At 44.3% G+C, this 17551-nt stretch overlaps 1 protein-coding gene across 1 annotated transcript; it reads right to left on the minus strand.

Moving 5' to 3' along the window:
• Positions 1 to 4094: 4094 nt before the first annotated feature.
• Positions 4095 to 17551, minus strand: rnf150b (ring finger protein 150b). Its single transcript, XM_020586651.1, has 6 exons — positions 17025 to 17551; positions 12054 to 12304; positions 11746 to 11900; positions 9951 to 10047; positions 8748 to 9009; positions 4095 to 7411 (listed from the first exon to the last, which is right to left on the minus strand). Exons 1-6 carry the CDS (start codon positions 17479 to 17481, stop codon positions 7293 to 7295), a joined length of 1341 nt encoding a protein of 446 aa, XP_020442307.1. The 5' UTR covers positions 17482 to 17551; the 3' UTR covers positions 4095 to 7292.

Below are 17551 nucleotides of genomic sequence, written 5' to 3' on the forward strand. Positions count from 1 at the left end.
AAAGTTCTCCGTCTCTTTTCAGTCTCTCTCTTTTTTTCTCTTTTGCCTCTTCTCTCCTCTCTCCTCTTAGCCACTTCTTTCTCTCCCCTTTTTTTCCTACCCCTCTTCCCCACCTCCCAATCACAGCAGGTCACAGATTGCCAGATTCCTTCGACCAATCACATTACTATGCGTAAAGAGGGTGAACCTATTGTGGTAACCAATACAGCTCTCCCAGAATTGGCATTTACATCACAAATGCAATTAAAGCTGTAACTGTTACACAAATAAAATTAAAACTGTAGCTATAACAACACAAGACATAGTCATTTGTGTCATTTGTAAAAAGTACCAGCCCAGTATGTGCCAACGGGCTACATTTATATCTTTGACTGTGGCAATTTCTACTGATTTGTTATTTTCACTGATGATTTTCTGACAGTAGTGAGACCAGCTATGCTGTATGAGTTAGAGACTGTAGCAGTGAGGAAAAGACAAGAGGCAGAGATGGAGGTAGCAGAGATGAGGATGTTGAGGTTCTCTTTAGGAGGGACCAGGATGGACAGGATTAGGAATGAGCACATCAGAGGGACAGCTCAGGTCGGCTGTTTTGGGGACAAGGTCAGAGAGGCCAGATTGAGATGGTTTGGACATGTGCAGAGGAGGGATAGTGGTTATATTGGTAGAAGGATGTTGGAGATGGAGCTGCCAGGCAAGAGGTGAAGAGGAAGGCCAAAGAGGAGATATATGGATGTGCTAAAAGAGGACATGAAGTTAACTGGGGTGAGAGTAGAGGATGAGGAGGATAGAGTTAGGTGGAAACAGATGATTCGCTGTGGTGACCCCTAATGGGAACAGCTGAAAGAAGAAGACTGATGATTTTCCCACATTGAATGGCGAATTCTTGAAATTTAAATTTCAAGAGTTCCAATTTAGATATGTAGGATGTCACAGAGTCATCAGTCATTATGTTAAGGATGATAGATTTAATACCATCATAAAATGTTTGGGATGAGAGTAAATTGGCATTAAACTTCCAGTATCCTTTATTATTTACACGAGCCCCCAGGTGCTGCTATGATCACTTTAATGACAGAGTGATCTGTAAGAGGAGCTGCAGTGGATGAAGAGGTGGATAACAGGAAGAAAGAGTGGTAAGAATGCAAAAGTTAAAATGTAGTTCCGGTTTTCTACATACTTCATGTAGTCCCTCATGGGAGAAATCGAAAGATCTGACAAAGTAAACAAAGGAATGAGTGAAATGCATTTTAATGTGATGTTACATTAAACTGGATGTTGTCTCCCAAACATGATGGTGTTTGTCACCAAGCAATGCAAATCTTAGTGTTTGTGTGTGTCGCCCCCTATCAGTCAAGGTTTGCTACTGCTGCAGGAATTACAGTGACATGAAGAGAAAGATCAGAAAAATATGAACAAAAAAATGAGAAAGAAAAAAGGCTAAATAAAAGGTGTGAAGGGAAAACAAACAAAAGAAGGGATGTTAAAGGAAAACAGAATAAGAAATAAAAATAAGGGCTAGAAAGGAAAAGATATAATATTTGGGAATTAGACTCTGCCACAGTCACAGTGTGTTTGAGCCTTCGTGCAGCTTTTCATGAAATATTTACCAGCAATGAAGAGGGAGAGCTGCCGTCCATTTTACATCACTTCAACAACCACTGCTGCTTAAAAGTGAAAGGCTGCTGTTCTCAGGACAGCAGCAAATACAACCCAAATACTTCTGCTCGTGTACCGCTGAACCACCAGAACTGTTTCCTGGGCGCCAGGAGCAGGACCAGCACTAGTCTAGTAGGTAAAATGTAACAGTAACAAAAAAAAAAACAAACAAAACAAAACAAGATAAACTGCCCTGGTAGGAAAATAGTAGCAGCATTACTGGCCCAGTAGCATCAAGAAAATGATCCACAGATTAATCTATAATGAAAATACATGTTCACCATGTTTGTAAAGAAAAATGTCTGAAGCACAGAAACATGACGTCACACCCATCTTGCATTTACACGTTTATTTTGTGTTCATGTGCACAGGACAATCTCACAGACAGACATTATGAAAACAATTAATATTGTTGAAATGCACACGTCACACACCCCATCGTCATGGTAGCTGAGGGGGTTACCATGGTTACAAAGACATCTCATGCTGTCTCTCTGGAAGGATCTGGATGTTTCGTCCTTTCTTTGCCCTCGACTTGCTCGTCTGTAGTTGTGATTAAATGCTAACATAGCACTGTTGAAACGTTATTTAAACCCAGCGGAAAGCAGACTTTGTTCTTAAGGCCAATTCGATCTTGGCCCATATGAACAAAGGATGCACATGCACTCCTATTCCTACGTCAAAACTTCTGGTCCACGCCCTGTAATATTTTTGTTGAGTGGACAGTCCATGCAGACCCACAGCTTTGGCCTGCACGTTGGACCCTCGCACTTTGTCACTAAACCGGCCTTTATAGGTACAAGGTCTTCTTACACATGACCAGATCTATCTGCAGGTTTACAGACTACAACACAAATCGGACCATGAAGCTAAAAGACAGGTGGTCAACAAATACATAGTGTGTAGTTTAACAGGGACCAGTAGGCACAAAACATTCTTCCTTAGTTTTTCCAGATCCCTTTTCAGTTCCATTCACAAAATTCAACACCTTCTCACACAGCACCACAATATTTTCAACAGGGGTCTTGAGAGAAAACCAGACATAAGGACAAGAGAAAAACATAAAGATGAACAAGGTCAAGTACAGGAACAAAGGAGTAAGGGTCAACAAGACTTTTAAAATGAAATAAGAGTGAAAACAGTGGAAGGCAACAGAAAGCACAAGGCGAAATAAAGGCAAGAGACAAAAAGAGACTTCTCTAGAACCTTCCAGAGGCGTAGAATTAAAGTGCAAACACAAAAGAGGCTGAGCAATCAAAACAGGGAAAGGCAGGAACAGGAAGAACAATGAACCAATCAGACATCTCCTTACCGACTAACAGGAGGGCCCAGTTCTAAATCATGGTAACGTTAGTGTCTTGGAAGGATCTACAAAACCTCGAACCTTCATTCTCAGGCTTACATGAAGAGAGAAGGTCTCTCCTTTTAACTGGGATTTCCAAAGTTCACACAGTAATTATGAGATCTGTCTCATAATTAGATCAGTATCAGCCAATTATAGCCTCATTAGTGCAGTGTAGTTACTAAATATGTGGCCTGTATTCACATTAGTTTTGTGAAATTACCTGTAATGTTGAGATTTCCCATACTATCCCAGTATGAGAAAAGACTTAATTAACTTATACAACATTTTCTAATTCACTCAATTAAGATTAATTGGCAACTGTATGTTAATTTGTTCTTAAATAGAAATATGTCACTTGTTTTTTTTATCATTGGCAAAAGTTGGTAGTAATGACGTATGAAGGGTTTGGAGCTGGTTATCATTCTGAATACTTTTAAAAACATCAACTACAAAACCTTTTTCTGTAATTAAAAAGAAACTCGTAAAACCTTAAGTGTTTAATTTTGTCTAAACACAAGCAGGCGTACAGGAATACAACAGCTGGGTTTTCTTTTACATAAATCATAAGTACAAAAAATTAGCGATTAGCGAGTCGATGCCAGTTTCTGTACTTACCAGCTCTCGATCCTACACTATTCAGTTGATGACAAAGTACCAGTAGTACTTGAGATGCGACACCGAGCATCATGGGGGACCAGCATGCACAGCGGCTGAACAGAGTAAACAGATTTGAAGGAGTTGAGCTCAGTTCACATCCAATCCTGTGGCAGCGGAACCGTAGTCACATAAGAATGAAACAGTGCAAAGGTTTAAAATGACGTGATGCTCAACTAAACTCACTGAAAATAAAGCTTGCAACATAAAGGAAGCGACTTTAATTATAACATTATTCACTGAAAATTTGCCAAGACAATGCATTCAAATCCATCATCGTATAATACAGCAAATAAGCTCGGCACCGCTTCACCATGTTTAAATTAGCTAGTGTTTGTTATACATCTGCCTGAATGAAGTGTGAACTAGTCCTCAGCCCTGAAACTGAACTGTGAGCAGACAGGAAACAGGAAGCAAAGTTGGAAGAAGATTTTTAAAAAAAGTAAAAGTCCTTCTGGTTTCTGAAGGTCTGAGAGAAGTCACTGGCAGGACTGGAAACCAGTACTGCTTTTCTCTTACAACTGGGTACTAATTCTTGTTCCCCCAAACCAAATGTCTTACTACTAAAAGCCATTGCATATCCTGTAAATAGTTACACAACCTGTTAATGGTGAAGTAAAAACAACAGTTGTGTAACTGGCTGTAAATCCTGTCATGCTTTCTGTTGGTACACAAACGACGGGTTCAGATGCTGAGATTCATACACTGCTCTATAAATTAATCGACAATTTTTAAAACCAATTTTTCTTTTAGAATGGCAGCAAAAAGGTTTCACATCGGTACCAAAGGTGAGGGGGACACAGTCAGTACAGTGTTGGTCCTCCAGCCAGCGATCAGGCTCAGCACTCATCAGGCCACGCTGACAATCAGATCCCAGGTGTTTACAGGGCAACAAGAGCTCGGCATCGTCTAGGTGCTTTGTGTACTGTGTATTTACAATTACACAAATAATACACACTTAAACTTCCTGATCTGTACTCAGTCACACTGAGTCACTTGGCCAAAGGTAAAGAGGGGCAGGAGGGAAATCAGCCTTCGCTGCTGAATGTCTTCGTTACAAAAATAAACTTCTCCTCTGGTATCAAAATAGACGACAATCTTTACCTCTCGGTTTCAGGAAGCTCACGGTGCTGGCGACACCATGGCACGACCAGACAGCGACGCCACGTCCCGCAGTGGAACATACATTTTATATTTACATGTTGGGCTTTGAACTGACAAACACATCCAGAGCAAAACAACCTCTCGAAGCGAGGAGAGATTCTCTGTCGGACTTCGCCGTCCACAGCTGTGAAGGTACTTCTCCAACCCACTAACTTGGACCCCTCTCATCACATTTTAGTGTTGATTATTTAACCTCTGGAAATAGTAACGGCAGCTAACGCCTACTGTGGTGTACACACAGTGGATATGAAAACTTAAGTTGGCTGAAGTTCAGAGAACTGATCCCTCACGGCACGTGAGAGATCCGGTCCTCGATTGTCAGGATTAAAGGTAAATGTGTTTTTAAAAAGGCAGCATGAGGCCACTGTGCTGGACATGTGGTCAGGCAGACGGACGGACAGGAAAACCTCACTAAAACCAAAAGTTCCTTCATGGCATTTTATCGGAGGGCTGAAGCAGGAAGTTGAGATAATTGTTATCACACACTACTACTCAGCAAAGGCAACACAATGGAAGACTGATGACGCAAGTCTTTCGTCAACCTAAAGCCGGACAGACACTCTGGAGTTTCACACAGGTTCCAGCTCTGACCTGGTGACACCAAGTCATCTCAGAAATGGGCCAAATTTCTGCAACTGGTCATTAGCTAATATACAATTATCAGTCTGGATGTCAAGCGACCACTTTGGTTTCTGATGGATCCAAAGCTCTGGCTGACTGTCTTACAGTTTGGCTGTTGTCAAAGGCTCCAGTATAAACTACAAAACCTCAACTGGGACCATCAACATTTCCCGCCGCGGCTCCTCGTTTCTTTACGGTGTTGTTGAGTTCGTGCTCAGCAAACAACTGATCTGTACAGTCTGACCATAAAAGTCACAAGTTCAGACTGTGTTAGACATTTTCTAACTTACCAAGCTACATGATGTGTTGCTAGTTTTCAGTCCTTTTACTTATTTCTTCCATCTGTGCGTTGCAGTCAGCACATCTACATTATTTGCTGAAGTGAAATTATACACCGACCTTCTTCAAACTTTACCTTAACTGTCAAGAGCATTTTTAGCAGTTAGCAGTTTTTCAGACACATAGAAACCCTGTTTCGAACCACAGCTGAGACTGCGAGCAGCCAAACCCAACACTGTCAGAGCAACGTAAATATAAAGCCTAAAATATACAGACAGGCAAAAAGAGGGGAAAACTAAATACTGTGTGTAGTTGCTAATCAATACTGCGGTCAAACTGAAAGTGTAATACTGCTGAAATACGAGTCTACTGCTTAAGAACAACATAAGAAAAACAAAAAAGATCGAATCCGCTGCTCAACACACTTGGTTTGTCCTTTTAAAGTCCTCCTTCCAAAATGAAGTCAGTCATGGTAGATGTCGCACAGGTCAAGAAACAGCACCTGGCATGGTGGCAGGCATATTAAAATGAGCTAAATAAGCAAGATGAACTCTTCAAGAATCCAGACCAGGACCAGAAGTGGGCAGCCCTGATACAGCACCATTGTTTGTCAAGGTTTGTTTAGCTGTTGTGCCTCTCTACTTGGAAAATTCAGGTACCTATATTCCTCAAAGGTCTCAAAACACGAGCGCTTCTCGTGAAGTAGATCTGACAGAAATAAGCAGGTAAATCCAGATTCCTGGCCCAGATCACTCAGACATTCTCAAGCAGTCAAGGTCGTCCGTACTCCCTGATGAAGGGGAATGTTGACCCTTTCAAAGAGTGAGTCCTCTTCTGGCAGCCAACTTTCTCAGGTTTTAGTCTGTTCACATGATTACTGATGAGATTCTGATCATCCTCAGGGTTTGTCGATATAAATGTGCCTCTTGGAATTTGTTTAGCTTGAGAATTTAAATCCCATCTGCTCTTCCAAAGCGCTTCAAGTCTGCAGGCAAACATCAAGTCGAGCCTCTCAACATTTGAAATGTAGGACTTAATTTATATTTCTTCCTTCTGCCACTATGGAAGTTTGTCTGGGTTAATGACATACGAGTTGGGCCGAGACACGAACTGCAGAAATGTGTCTAGAAACAGCATGAAGGTGTGGGCTGGTCAAGACATCTGCACAGAAAGACAGCAAATAGGCAGATAGGTTTAACCTTGAAAAAACACCTGCCAAACATGAGACCAAGGTAAACTGAACAACACCCAGGTCAGGTCCAACGTCTCCAGGTGTCTGGGAAAGGACGCCAAACCAGGTCAGTCAGTTTCCTTTGAGTCCAAAGATAAAAAAAAAAAAAACAAGTCAAACCCTGGTGATGGTTCTGGATTTAGCTTTATCCTGGAACCAGTCAAAACCAGAACCAGCTCCTGGGCCTAGCTCCAGTCATTCACAGTCTAGTACAGTTAGGTTTGGTTCCAATCTGGTTCAGTCAGGTCGCTTTCTGGACCTTCAGGCCCACTCTAGTCTGTTGAAAATCTGAACTTGATTCGACTCCGTTTTGGCTTGGGTTTTGGTTTGGTTCTGCTCCTCTCAGGATTTGTCCCCCAGATGAGACGGCACCATGGGCCCCTCCTCATCTGATAGACCAGTTTCCACGGCGATGACCAATGATGCCACTGAGGCACTGCTCGCCATTGGCTGAAGCTCACCTGTAGGACAGAGGGGAAGCCTGGGTTATAATGAAGACCCAGAATCTGAACAGGACCTGATGAGACTCGCTAATGATTCCCAGTCAAGAAATCCAGGGAACTTCTGCTAATTTTGACAAGAAGCAAATCCTGCTGTGACACATGCATGGACAAATAAAGATTAGGACATGACATGCTCGGTTCTGTTAAAGTTAAGAATTGTAAAACTACATAGATAACCATGTAAATGGATCTAATAAGAACGCTAAATCCAGAAGGTGCTACCATGGAATGGAAAACTACTAATAAAATCATGATGTTTTGAGAACTCGAAGGCCCCAACAAGGGACATTTCAAACTAAATTAGTGGGACAGATTTAAATGCTGTGGCACTGCTTCATACTATAAACTAGACATTAAATACAATTTTTCTTTCAGAACCGTTTTATCAACAAAATTAGAGGAACTGAGCTCCAGTCAAATAAACGTTGACAGTGTACAAGAGGAGAAAATGCCTGTGTAACATGATCTGAGCAGCTGAGGAGGTAATAAATGAGCAGCAGGTGCTGATCCATGAACCAGATGATGATCTAGTGAAACAGCAGGAAATGTAACTTTGGTGCCTCTGAAATCATGTCACAGTAAAACCTGGAATAATTCTTGTATCGTAATTGTGAATCAAACAGAGTTGTCTGAAAATGCTGATGCTGAACCAACAGGGGAAACTAAAACAAACCTCACATTAAATGCTTCACTCTGGTTTCTCACCCAATTAAACTTTATGCTGCATCTTCCTTCTTTCCTTTATGTTTCTCACCACATCCTGTTGCAACAGTAAAAATGGGCAATGAGCAAAAGAAGCAGCTCCAGAAATGTTCTGTACCTGTGGATTTAACACCCATCACAACTAAAAACTGTTATGTAGCAGAATCACCACTGGGGGTCAGTATAACATCACTGATCTGGTTATTGAGCCACACAGTACTGCAGTGTTTCCACTACTGGGCCCTAATGAGCAGTACACCACGTACTTCCCTTAGCCATCACCCAGCGTAGGCGCCGGGGCTGACGCCGACCGTCCTGCTTTGTTTCTCCACTGTACTTTCTCTCTGTTGCTCTCTATTTGGAGGAGGGAGGGGTTGCTCCCCCCTCACACATGGTGCTTGTAATGGTAATGCTTGAGGTGTGAAGACGCGGGCATTTAACCAATCACCGGTGACTGCTCTGCATGCACGCACCCCTTCCCTCCTGCACCTCCAAAGCGGGCACACCATAGTGGGAACAAACGCAGAACCTGTGACAAATGTTATTCGGTGAGGTAGGTCCCTATGATGGAAAAACACCTCATGTGTGTTACCTATATGCGTGCCGGTGGTGGCCGTCACAGGGCTGTCTCTCAGGGTGTCGGGGTCGTGGTAGTCCTGGGGGAGACCCACCCGTCGGACCCCGGGGTCCAGCGTCACCGAGGAGCCGCCCTCACTCAGTGTGCCGTCACTCGACGCCCCTGACACTATGGCTTCCAGGGCCAGGGCCCCGACTCCACCCACTCCAACCCCGCCAACGCCACCCAGGGCCAGGTCATAGTCCAGAGGCAGGTCGTCCAGGCAGTCTGCATTCAACTGGAGCGGAGAGGATACGGTCACTGTACCATCATAACAGCAGTGTGTGAAATACTTCTACACCTGTGCCCACGTTTTGGTAGAAAGAGAATCAGTGCTTTTGAATTGGTGTTTTTTCTAATGTTCATTCTGCTTCACACACAAAACCAGTTGTTCAAGGACTTTACAAATAACTAAATCGTGATTTAAATCAGTAAATAAACAAGGGCAATGATCTGACCAAACATTTACTGGCAGTGCTGCAGGACAGATGGTGTCTACCTAACTGGACCATGACCTATTTAACTGGCTGAAACTGTTACATAATAAATACAAACGTGCATTTCAAGAATGATAAAAAATAGTTTTGTAAAACTGATATTTTATGTAAATGTGCCACAGTTTAGCTAAATCTAGTGCATTTCACAAGCTGTTTGTTACAATAGGATTTTATTTGCCTCTGTAAAGAAACTGTTTTTAAAACTTTAGCTGTTTTGGGAACATTCGGTCCATATACATGCCGTGAACCAGCCAGGCTGCCGTCATCAGCCGATCAACTAAACGTCACCAGAGCAACCAGCCTTTTCTATTCGGGGCATTAGGAACCCGGTTTCACCAGGGTCACTGATTTATTGGTCATCACCACATTTAAACATTTTTCAAATGAGCTTTTTATGTGTGAGCATGTGCAGAGAACAAACTGAAGACAGAACAATATATTATATTTAAAACAATTCAGTCCAAAAGTCAAAAAGGTTTCCACATTTGTACATGCATACAAAAGAAAAAACAAAAGCAGGAAGCTGAGGTCTTATCACCAGGACAGTCAGCAAAAAAAGATGTGGTTTCAAAACCATGTCATGGGACAGAAACTCAGTTTTCGAGGCCGCAGCCCTACTTGTCCTGGAAAAACACAAGGTAAAACCAAAGCGATCTCGTTCCAGCCCCTCCCCCACACTCACAGTGATGCCCAGGGCCTTCAGGATGTTCATCTTGCACATCGGACACGTGCGGTGATCCAGCAGCCACGGATCCACGCAGCTCTTATGGAACAAATGTCTGCAAAGAAGCCAAACACGGTGAAATCAGTTGCATGACTGTAACTCTGCACCACACAACAAACAGAGAAAAATGCTGGAGGACAATCAAGTTCACAGCTGCTTTCATTTTGTGCAGTTAAACAAGACGAGAGAAACCTGGATGAACATGCTTTTTATTTCACCAAAATGATTTCATAACCTCGTCTCCTGCTCTTTACACACAGTCCTGCTCTCCAAGCATTCCTACAGTTTGTCCTAAGTTCAGCTCCACACAACTGCAAACCACTTTCAGCACCGCACTCCTTTACTGATCACATGACACCAAAATAAATCATCCAAAGCTCAATAAAGTGAACTAATTAACCTACGAACCAGCCCGGCATCGCTGTCACACCCCGTCAACAGCGTCAGACTGATGACGGACAGTTAAAAAGTATAAAACAGTCAGTGGAACCAAATGTCTCACTCCAAATTACTGTCTTGTCAAACCATGGTGTCTAAATTACCCAGAATGCAACACAACCTCCAACAGTTCCAGTCAGACATTAAGGTGTGTTATGCTTGTAGTGCTGGTCAACTCACTGCTTTGTAAATCTACACCTTCAGAGTTTTTTACTTTTCAGACCTGTCTTCAGCCGTCAAGGTAGACAACGTCCGACACTGAGGGGTCAAAAATGGCAGCAGGTCATGTGACTCGTGTAGCTTTAAATAGTTCCAAACAGCCGATTAAGATCCACTGGTTTCTGTAGGGAACAGCAGGATTTATCAGCAAAGTACTATTTTTAAATGACTTGCAAACTACTTGGCTGTTGGTGTTCTAGATGTCACATGTCGCTAACTTGTCAAAAATATAATTATTGATACTGATTTCAGCTTCTTTCTTTGAAGGAAAGCAGCCAAGCCAATGTTTGGAACATTCCCATGATCCACCACGACTGTAAATAGAAACAGTCCTTATAGAGTCAGTGGAGATGTGGTCACTCTGCTCTTTAATCCACTGTGACGCCGACTCAGGTGACATCAGCTCCCTCTGCACACAAAGCTTTACACAGCTCTTCCCCACATACGTTGTTTTACCCCTCAACAGTACCCTTTATGACAACAACTAAGAAAAACTGCATTTACAGTGGAGGACGTTTTAATATCAACATCAAGATGCTAAAAGGTGCAACTGAATTTTATTTTCCTGAGGTTTCAGGCAATAGCTTTTTGGCATTTTCCAGAAACTGCATTTTATTCTGATTCAACAAAAATATTCAGTTGACATTAGAAACAGTACATTAGGCACTTTAGATATTCAGATTCATCAGATGCCACCTGCAGCCTGCCACTGGGCCTAACTCGCCACAGAGACATAAAGAACCATGCTGGGAGACCAGAAGAACCTGGAGTCCTGCAGCAGATGGTCCGGCCCCCACAGAGCCCTGATCATGGAGTCAGTCTGGGATCACATGATGAGACATAAGACACCATGAACCCACAGAAGAACTCGTACAGGTTGTCCACGATGCTGGAACAACCTGCCTGCCAAGTACCTGGAAACACTGTGCTCAGTAGAACTGGTGTTAAAGGTAAACCACGTACACACCAAATATTATTCATTTCATTCAGGTTTTTTTCTGTTCACGTCACTGTGTTTGCTTCTAGTGGCCAAAACATTCTGTCAACTTAGCATGAAGCCCTGAACGATTCTGGTCGGAGGTCACTGTGTCTTTACCTGCAGGGCAGTATGCGGACCACGTCATTGGCCTTGTAGCCCTCGATGCAGACGGCACAGTTGTCGAAGTCGGCCTCCGTCTCCTGATCGCCCCTCCTGATGGTGCGAACCTGGAGCTTACTGATGGCCTTCTTCGCTGCATCCCCAAGTCGACGCTGGACAAAGAGGGAAGGGAGGTGGACGTGACAGATTTAGATGCAGGTGAGACAAGGGAGGCAGATACCTGGACAAAATAATCCCCTGGGGCGCTGTAAAGTTCCTTTAAGTATAACTGTGTGTAATGTACGCATCACTGAGTGCGTGTGTACCTGGTTCCTGTCTCGAGCGTTGGCGTATCTAAACCTCTGGATGTAGTAGAAGACAAGCCAGGCAAGAGAGATGATCATGAGCACGATGAAGGAGATGGACACAAACACCACCGACGTCCTGCTGACGTACTTCTGCAGGTTCCTCGTCCCGATGGTGATCGTCATGGTGACTGTCACATTACGCTCCAGCAGCCATACGACCTCGCGGCCTTTTGGCTCTGGGATCATGATGGCGACCACCTCACCTGTACCTGAAGAGGGAAATGTGCACAGTGAGCTAAGGTGGCCGCTAAGTGTAACGTTCCAAACCATAAACTGCAGACAAACAATGTGTAGCTGCCGTCAATCGCCCCCTGGTGGCTTGTTTCAGTATAGGCCATAAACCCCGCCCCCTCCATGTCAGCGAACAGGACACGAACCAAACTAAAAATTCAAACTACAAATCAAATATATTTTCCCCAAAAGTGATTCTGTGGTTTTTAGTAACTATTATCATGCTAATTTTGGCTTCACCTTTGCATAGTGTCAGGAAGCAGTGACATGTCAGCCATCTTTACATACAGTCTATGATCCAAACAAACAGCAGCCGTCTGACCTGGATACGTGCACAGCCCCTGGCCAGAACGTTAAGTCTAAAGTCCAAACAAAGTGCTGACTGTCCAGTTAGAAAACAGCATTAGGACAAAAGAAAACCGCCCACAGGTAAACTGATTAAAACTGCAGACTGTTAAAACTACTTTAACCTTTAGGTTCTCCCTGCAACTGGAGGTTTCCTGCCAAAATGCATCTTGGGAGTCCTAGTTCATCTCTACCTCAAACTTTAAGAAGCACATCTTCTCTACACAGCTCAGCTTGTGTACTAATGAATCAGCTGGTTTAACTATGAATCATGCCACGTGGTCTGTGGGTAAAACTAACACGACCTTTACTCCTCTGAGCAAACATGCACACTCCAAAACATGCACCTTGGGTCCTTCCTTAAGGCCTCCAGGTGTGAAGACGCCCACTCTGGGAACCACTTTAAGACATCCTATAAAATTACACCTTGTTTGCAGCATCATGTTTAATTCAAAGTGATTACTGTTAGTTTTTACCTGCAAATACTTAGTCAATCATTTTTTAAGAAACAATCCCACAGTGCTTTGCTCGCAGCCCCTCAAATGTCTAATGTGCATGTCTTTAGGTTTTGAGCTGCTGGTCAGACAAAAAAAAAAAAATCCCCTTGCTTCCTAACCAACTTCTGACATTTTATAAACAAACAGAGAGAAATGATTTGATGAACTGATAAATAACTGTTAGCTGTAGCTGAATGTCTCATGTAAACATGTTTACGTCCTTTTATTGAGGCCAAGCCTGAGGCTGCACTGCCCTGATTCTCAGCTTTACAGGGACCTTTGCTGTCATGCCATCACAGTTACATTAATACTTTTCCAGTACTTCACCTACCATGACCTTCTGGTGAGAGGAAATGCAGTTAGTTTGGGTCTGAGCTTAACAGTGATATCTGCAGATACACAGCTACAGACCTGAGTCTACTGTGATGACCAGGAATTAGTCAGTGACAGCGGTCTGGTGTGTGATTTCTGGAGAGCACAAGTGATGAATGAAGAGTCTGGAGGAGGAAGTTCTGTCTCCTTATCGTTCACAGGATCAGGGTCTGCAGCTGCTAATGATTCAGTGTGTTAGTCGCTCGAGGATTCATCAGTAAATGAGCGAGAACACCTCCTCTGAGCCAAACACAACACAACACAAACTCGTACACACACACACACACTTTGTGTTTGTGAACAAACACAGCCCCTTGAGCTCTGCAAGTTTGTGTCACTACATCACATTTGGCAGTTACAGAAGCTAAAGTTTGACTTCCATATTGAATGTTCAACATAAAACTAGTGCAGCAGGTTTGAGCCTAGAACACAGTTCACAACATGTTGGACGAGTTAAAAAGTGCCGGAAATTCCTCCACTGGTTACAAATGTCTCCCAGGCTGTCCAGAATATGTCCACATGAGTTTACAACTAATTAGTTACACACACAGACGGGGGCTGTCGCTGGCAGGCGGGTGATTAACTGCAGGAACGCTGAGGGAGGCTGTGTACAGAAACGTTTGTCACAAACACTGTTGTAACTGTCTGTCCACCCTCACGTACTCTTACAATCTGCTGGCGTTCTTAATGTTTTCCATCTGAGTCCGGCTCCAGGGAGCGTCAGTCTAGAGCCCTTTTCAGACCTGCACTACAACCCTGAAATTCTCTAGATGCAAATGTCCAAGTCAGCTGATCCAGACCTCAAGTGGACTCTACTCTGCCAGCTCCCTAGTACCACGTCTGCATAAGGGCCAAGTGAGAACACAGCAGCGTATAGTCCGGAGTAATCACACAGAGCTAGTGGGCGTGTTGACGACGTTCTGTCATGTGACCGGTGGGAATCAGGAAGAAAAGCAGTCATTTACAGTGAAGACGCCAACAAAACAATCTAGCTGGAGATGAGATGAGAATCAGGAACTTGTGTTGTTAAGAGGTGGCACCAGAATCGTGGTACAGCAGGGGGCCGGGCTATTTATGACCAAGTGACACACCGGCTACCTGACCAGCTCATGTCCCGCCCCCTGTGCGCTCTACCCAGGTGTCTGACACGGACCGTCTCCTGCTGCATGTTACATGTGTGAAAGGACGACTCTGGACAAAGTCACTTCCTGCACCGTGGAGACGATAAACTGATGTAGAAGACACATGGACGACACAGTAATAAACTATTCTGAGTAACTTTTCCATTGCTATACTTGTAGGTGTTCAGCACAGAACTCAGTCCACCACACACGCACCAATAAAACCGATCACTGTGTCTCCACAACACTCATTTGTATTTCTATAGCTGCGAGGACACCCACTGATGTTTTCTACTTCTCTGTGGCTCCTGCACACCGTCACCGCTAAACCTCTTGACAGCTTTCAGAGAGCTGGGTTCACCACTGATCTGTGGCAGCAACAAAAAATAAACTAATACTGTTGTGAACAAATGTGATTTACAATGTTGTTATTCTAGCGGCTGCTGGTGTTGTCCTTTTTTATTTTTAAACAACCTCAGGGAAACGTTGGACTGTGGCCTTGCTCTTAAATCCATCTGCCCCAGTGCAGCACTGAACTGAAAACAGTGAAACCCCCTCACCCTGGAGTCACCATGTTAGCTGACATCACTGTGAAAAGGGCCCATTCAGGGTCAACAATGAACCTCAGCCTGGGTTTGTGCCTTTAACAGAGAACTGCCGACCTACCTGTGGCTTCTGAGGGGAAGCCTTTTACTGAGCTAACTTCTTTGGCAGAGGAGCTAGAAATCTAACAATGTAAATAGAAGAACCGAGTTAAACAAGGTGAATATTTTACTAGTTAATCCTGCACCTTAGTTACGCAGGTTGGGCGTCTTAACTAAACAGAGAGAACGGTGAACCACATAACTGACGTCCATAGGGAAGGCTACTGAACCTTGTGCACACATTACACCTGTGTGAGGCCATCACCCACGTGATCACGATGTGATTAAAACTGTGTGACCAGACCATGAAATTCTGTGTGAATCATCCTGTTTGTGAGCAGACCATGAAATTCTGTGTGAATCATCTCTAGAGAAAACAGGAACAGTTTTTCCCACATAGGCCTGTTATGTCAACACCCCACGAACGCTCAATGACTCCAAAGTGGTTTCATTTGTTTGTGCAAGCAAAACATCTGTGCTTCGTTATTTCTGCCATTTCAACTTGTCTGATATGTAAAGCACATAACACGGGAGTCAGTGACACCAAACTGCTTGTTCTGCAGCCGATCCCGGCACGCTGCACTGCTTTACCAAACCTCAGCTTGGATCAAGTAAAGAAGATCAGTCAGCCCAAAGTCTGGTTCAGTTCAAACCGCCTGCCTCCACAGTGTTGTGGACAACAAGGATCTGCTCAGACGCTGCAGCAGAGATGGTGTTCGGCTAAATGAGGAAACAGAGTGGCTGCTGCACTTACTGAAACTAATTAAAACTAATGGTAATGTGGATCAGAATGAGTCCAATGTCAACGGCCTGGGGGCAAAGTGCTGTGTGAGAACTTTTCTTATTGGAGGTCATTATGTAACATGTGCTCAGTCCAAAGAGAGACTTCCATGAGGTCCACTGGGGACAGAGGGACGAGGGAAAAGGGCCAGACCGACTTCTCTGGAGCAACAACTCCAGCGCCAGTCAGGAAACGGCCCTGACACGGAGAACATCGTGAGAAACTTGAACTAAAGTAAACACACACCCTGTTGCTGGTATTTCCTGAATGACCAGCTTCCAGACCACGAGCCATGGACCTCCGGGTCCCTGGGGTACTTTCCAGCTGCCAGAGAAACAGCTGCAAGTCTGACAGTGAATAAAAACACCAGTTCATCTGCCAATGCAGCCCAGTCTCCCTGTTACGTAACTGGGCACACAATCATAACTGCCTACAAACATCACAGGCAGTTCTTCTAAACAGCTGAGGTGAAAACAGTCGGTCTGGAAATGACAGAAACCAATAAGGCACAGTCTGATAACCAGTTCAGACAAACTGGGATCCAGTTCACACTGATCCACTGCTAATTCTTATTATCATTACTGATCAGTTTGCAAACTATTTCCTGAATTAATCGACTGATTATTTCGTCTATAAAAGGTCAGAAGATAGTGAATCTTAGGTTTGCTACTATGGAAGAGAATAAAAAGCAGCTAATAGATTTTTTAATTAAATATAATCCTGACTTCTATTAGAGGTCCTTGTCTTGGCTTTTGGCTTTAAATACATGTGAAGTTGAACGAGACACAGGACTAAAATAAAATGTCCTTACTGGTGATTTTACTAATGATGGATCAGAGTAAGTTTATCGACGGCACTTGTCTGAAGTTGTCAGAAAACAGATCCATGTGTTTCAGTGACATGTAATATTGATCCATCGGTTTAAGGCTTCATCTCACCTGCATAAGGCATGGTGATGGTGTCGTTGGCATTAGCGGAGCCCACGTTAAAGATGACCACCGCCGAGGCGTTGTGGGCTGCGGCGTGGCGGATCTTGTCCTTGTAGGTGCAGTTGCCCGGGGCTATCAGCGCTATCCAGGCCCCGGCCTGTGCGGGCACCGTGAATCGTGTGTTGGGGTCGCAGGCCTGGCGGTCGTGCGGGGCTCCGGGCAGGACCACCACCCCCTTGGCGTCCCGCTTCGGCGACTGCTCCCCGTAGCGCCCGCACTCCGTCTTCTCGGTGCGGAGCTCCGACGTAGCCGGGTCCACGTAGGTGATGTTGACGAAGGCGGTGTACCACTCCTCCCGCTCAGCCACGGTGAAATCCAGGCACAGCAGGTGGACGAAGCAGAAGGAGAGCAGCCACGTAGAGAGGGCCAGGCTGCAGCAGGCCGCCACCAGCGAGCCCGGGGCCATGATCCTCCACGGTCAAGGCGAGCTGTCCGCCCGTCGCTCGGTCGGAGCAGCCCGTTAGCGTCAACACCGC

This window comes from Monopterus albus, unplaced genomic scaffold (assembly GCF_001952655.1).
Source record: "Monopterus albus unplaced genomic scaffold, M_albus_1.0 scaffold418.1, whole genome shotgun sequence".
Classification (NCBI taxonomy): Eukaryota; Metazoa; Chordata; class Actinopteri; order Synbranchiformes; family Synbranchidae; genus Monopterus; species Monopterus albus.

Excerpts from the sequence above, each read along its gene's own strand:
- rnf150b (XM_020586651.1), bottom strand. The coding sequence starts at position 17,481 with ATGGCCCCGGGCTCGCTGGTGGCGGCCTGCTGCAGCCTGGCCCTCTCT. Across the intron at positions 11,901-12,053 it reads ACGCTCGAGACAGGAACCAG|CGTCGACTTGGGGATGCAGC; the intron begins GTACACACGCAC and ends CTCTTTGTCCAG. Across the intron at positions 7,412-8,747 it reads CACCACCGGCACGCATATAG|GTGAGCTTCAGCCAATGGCG; the intron begins GTAACACACATG and ends TCTGTCCTACAG.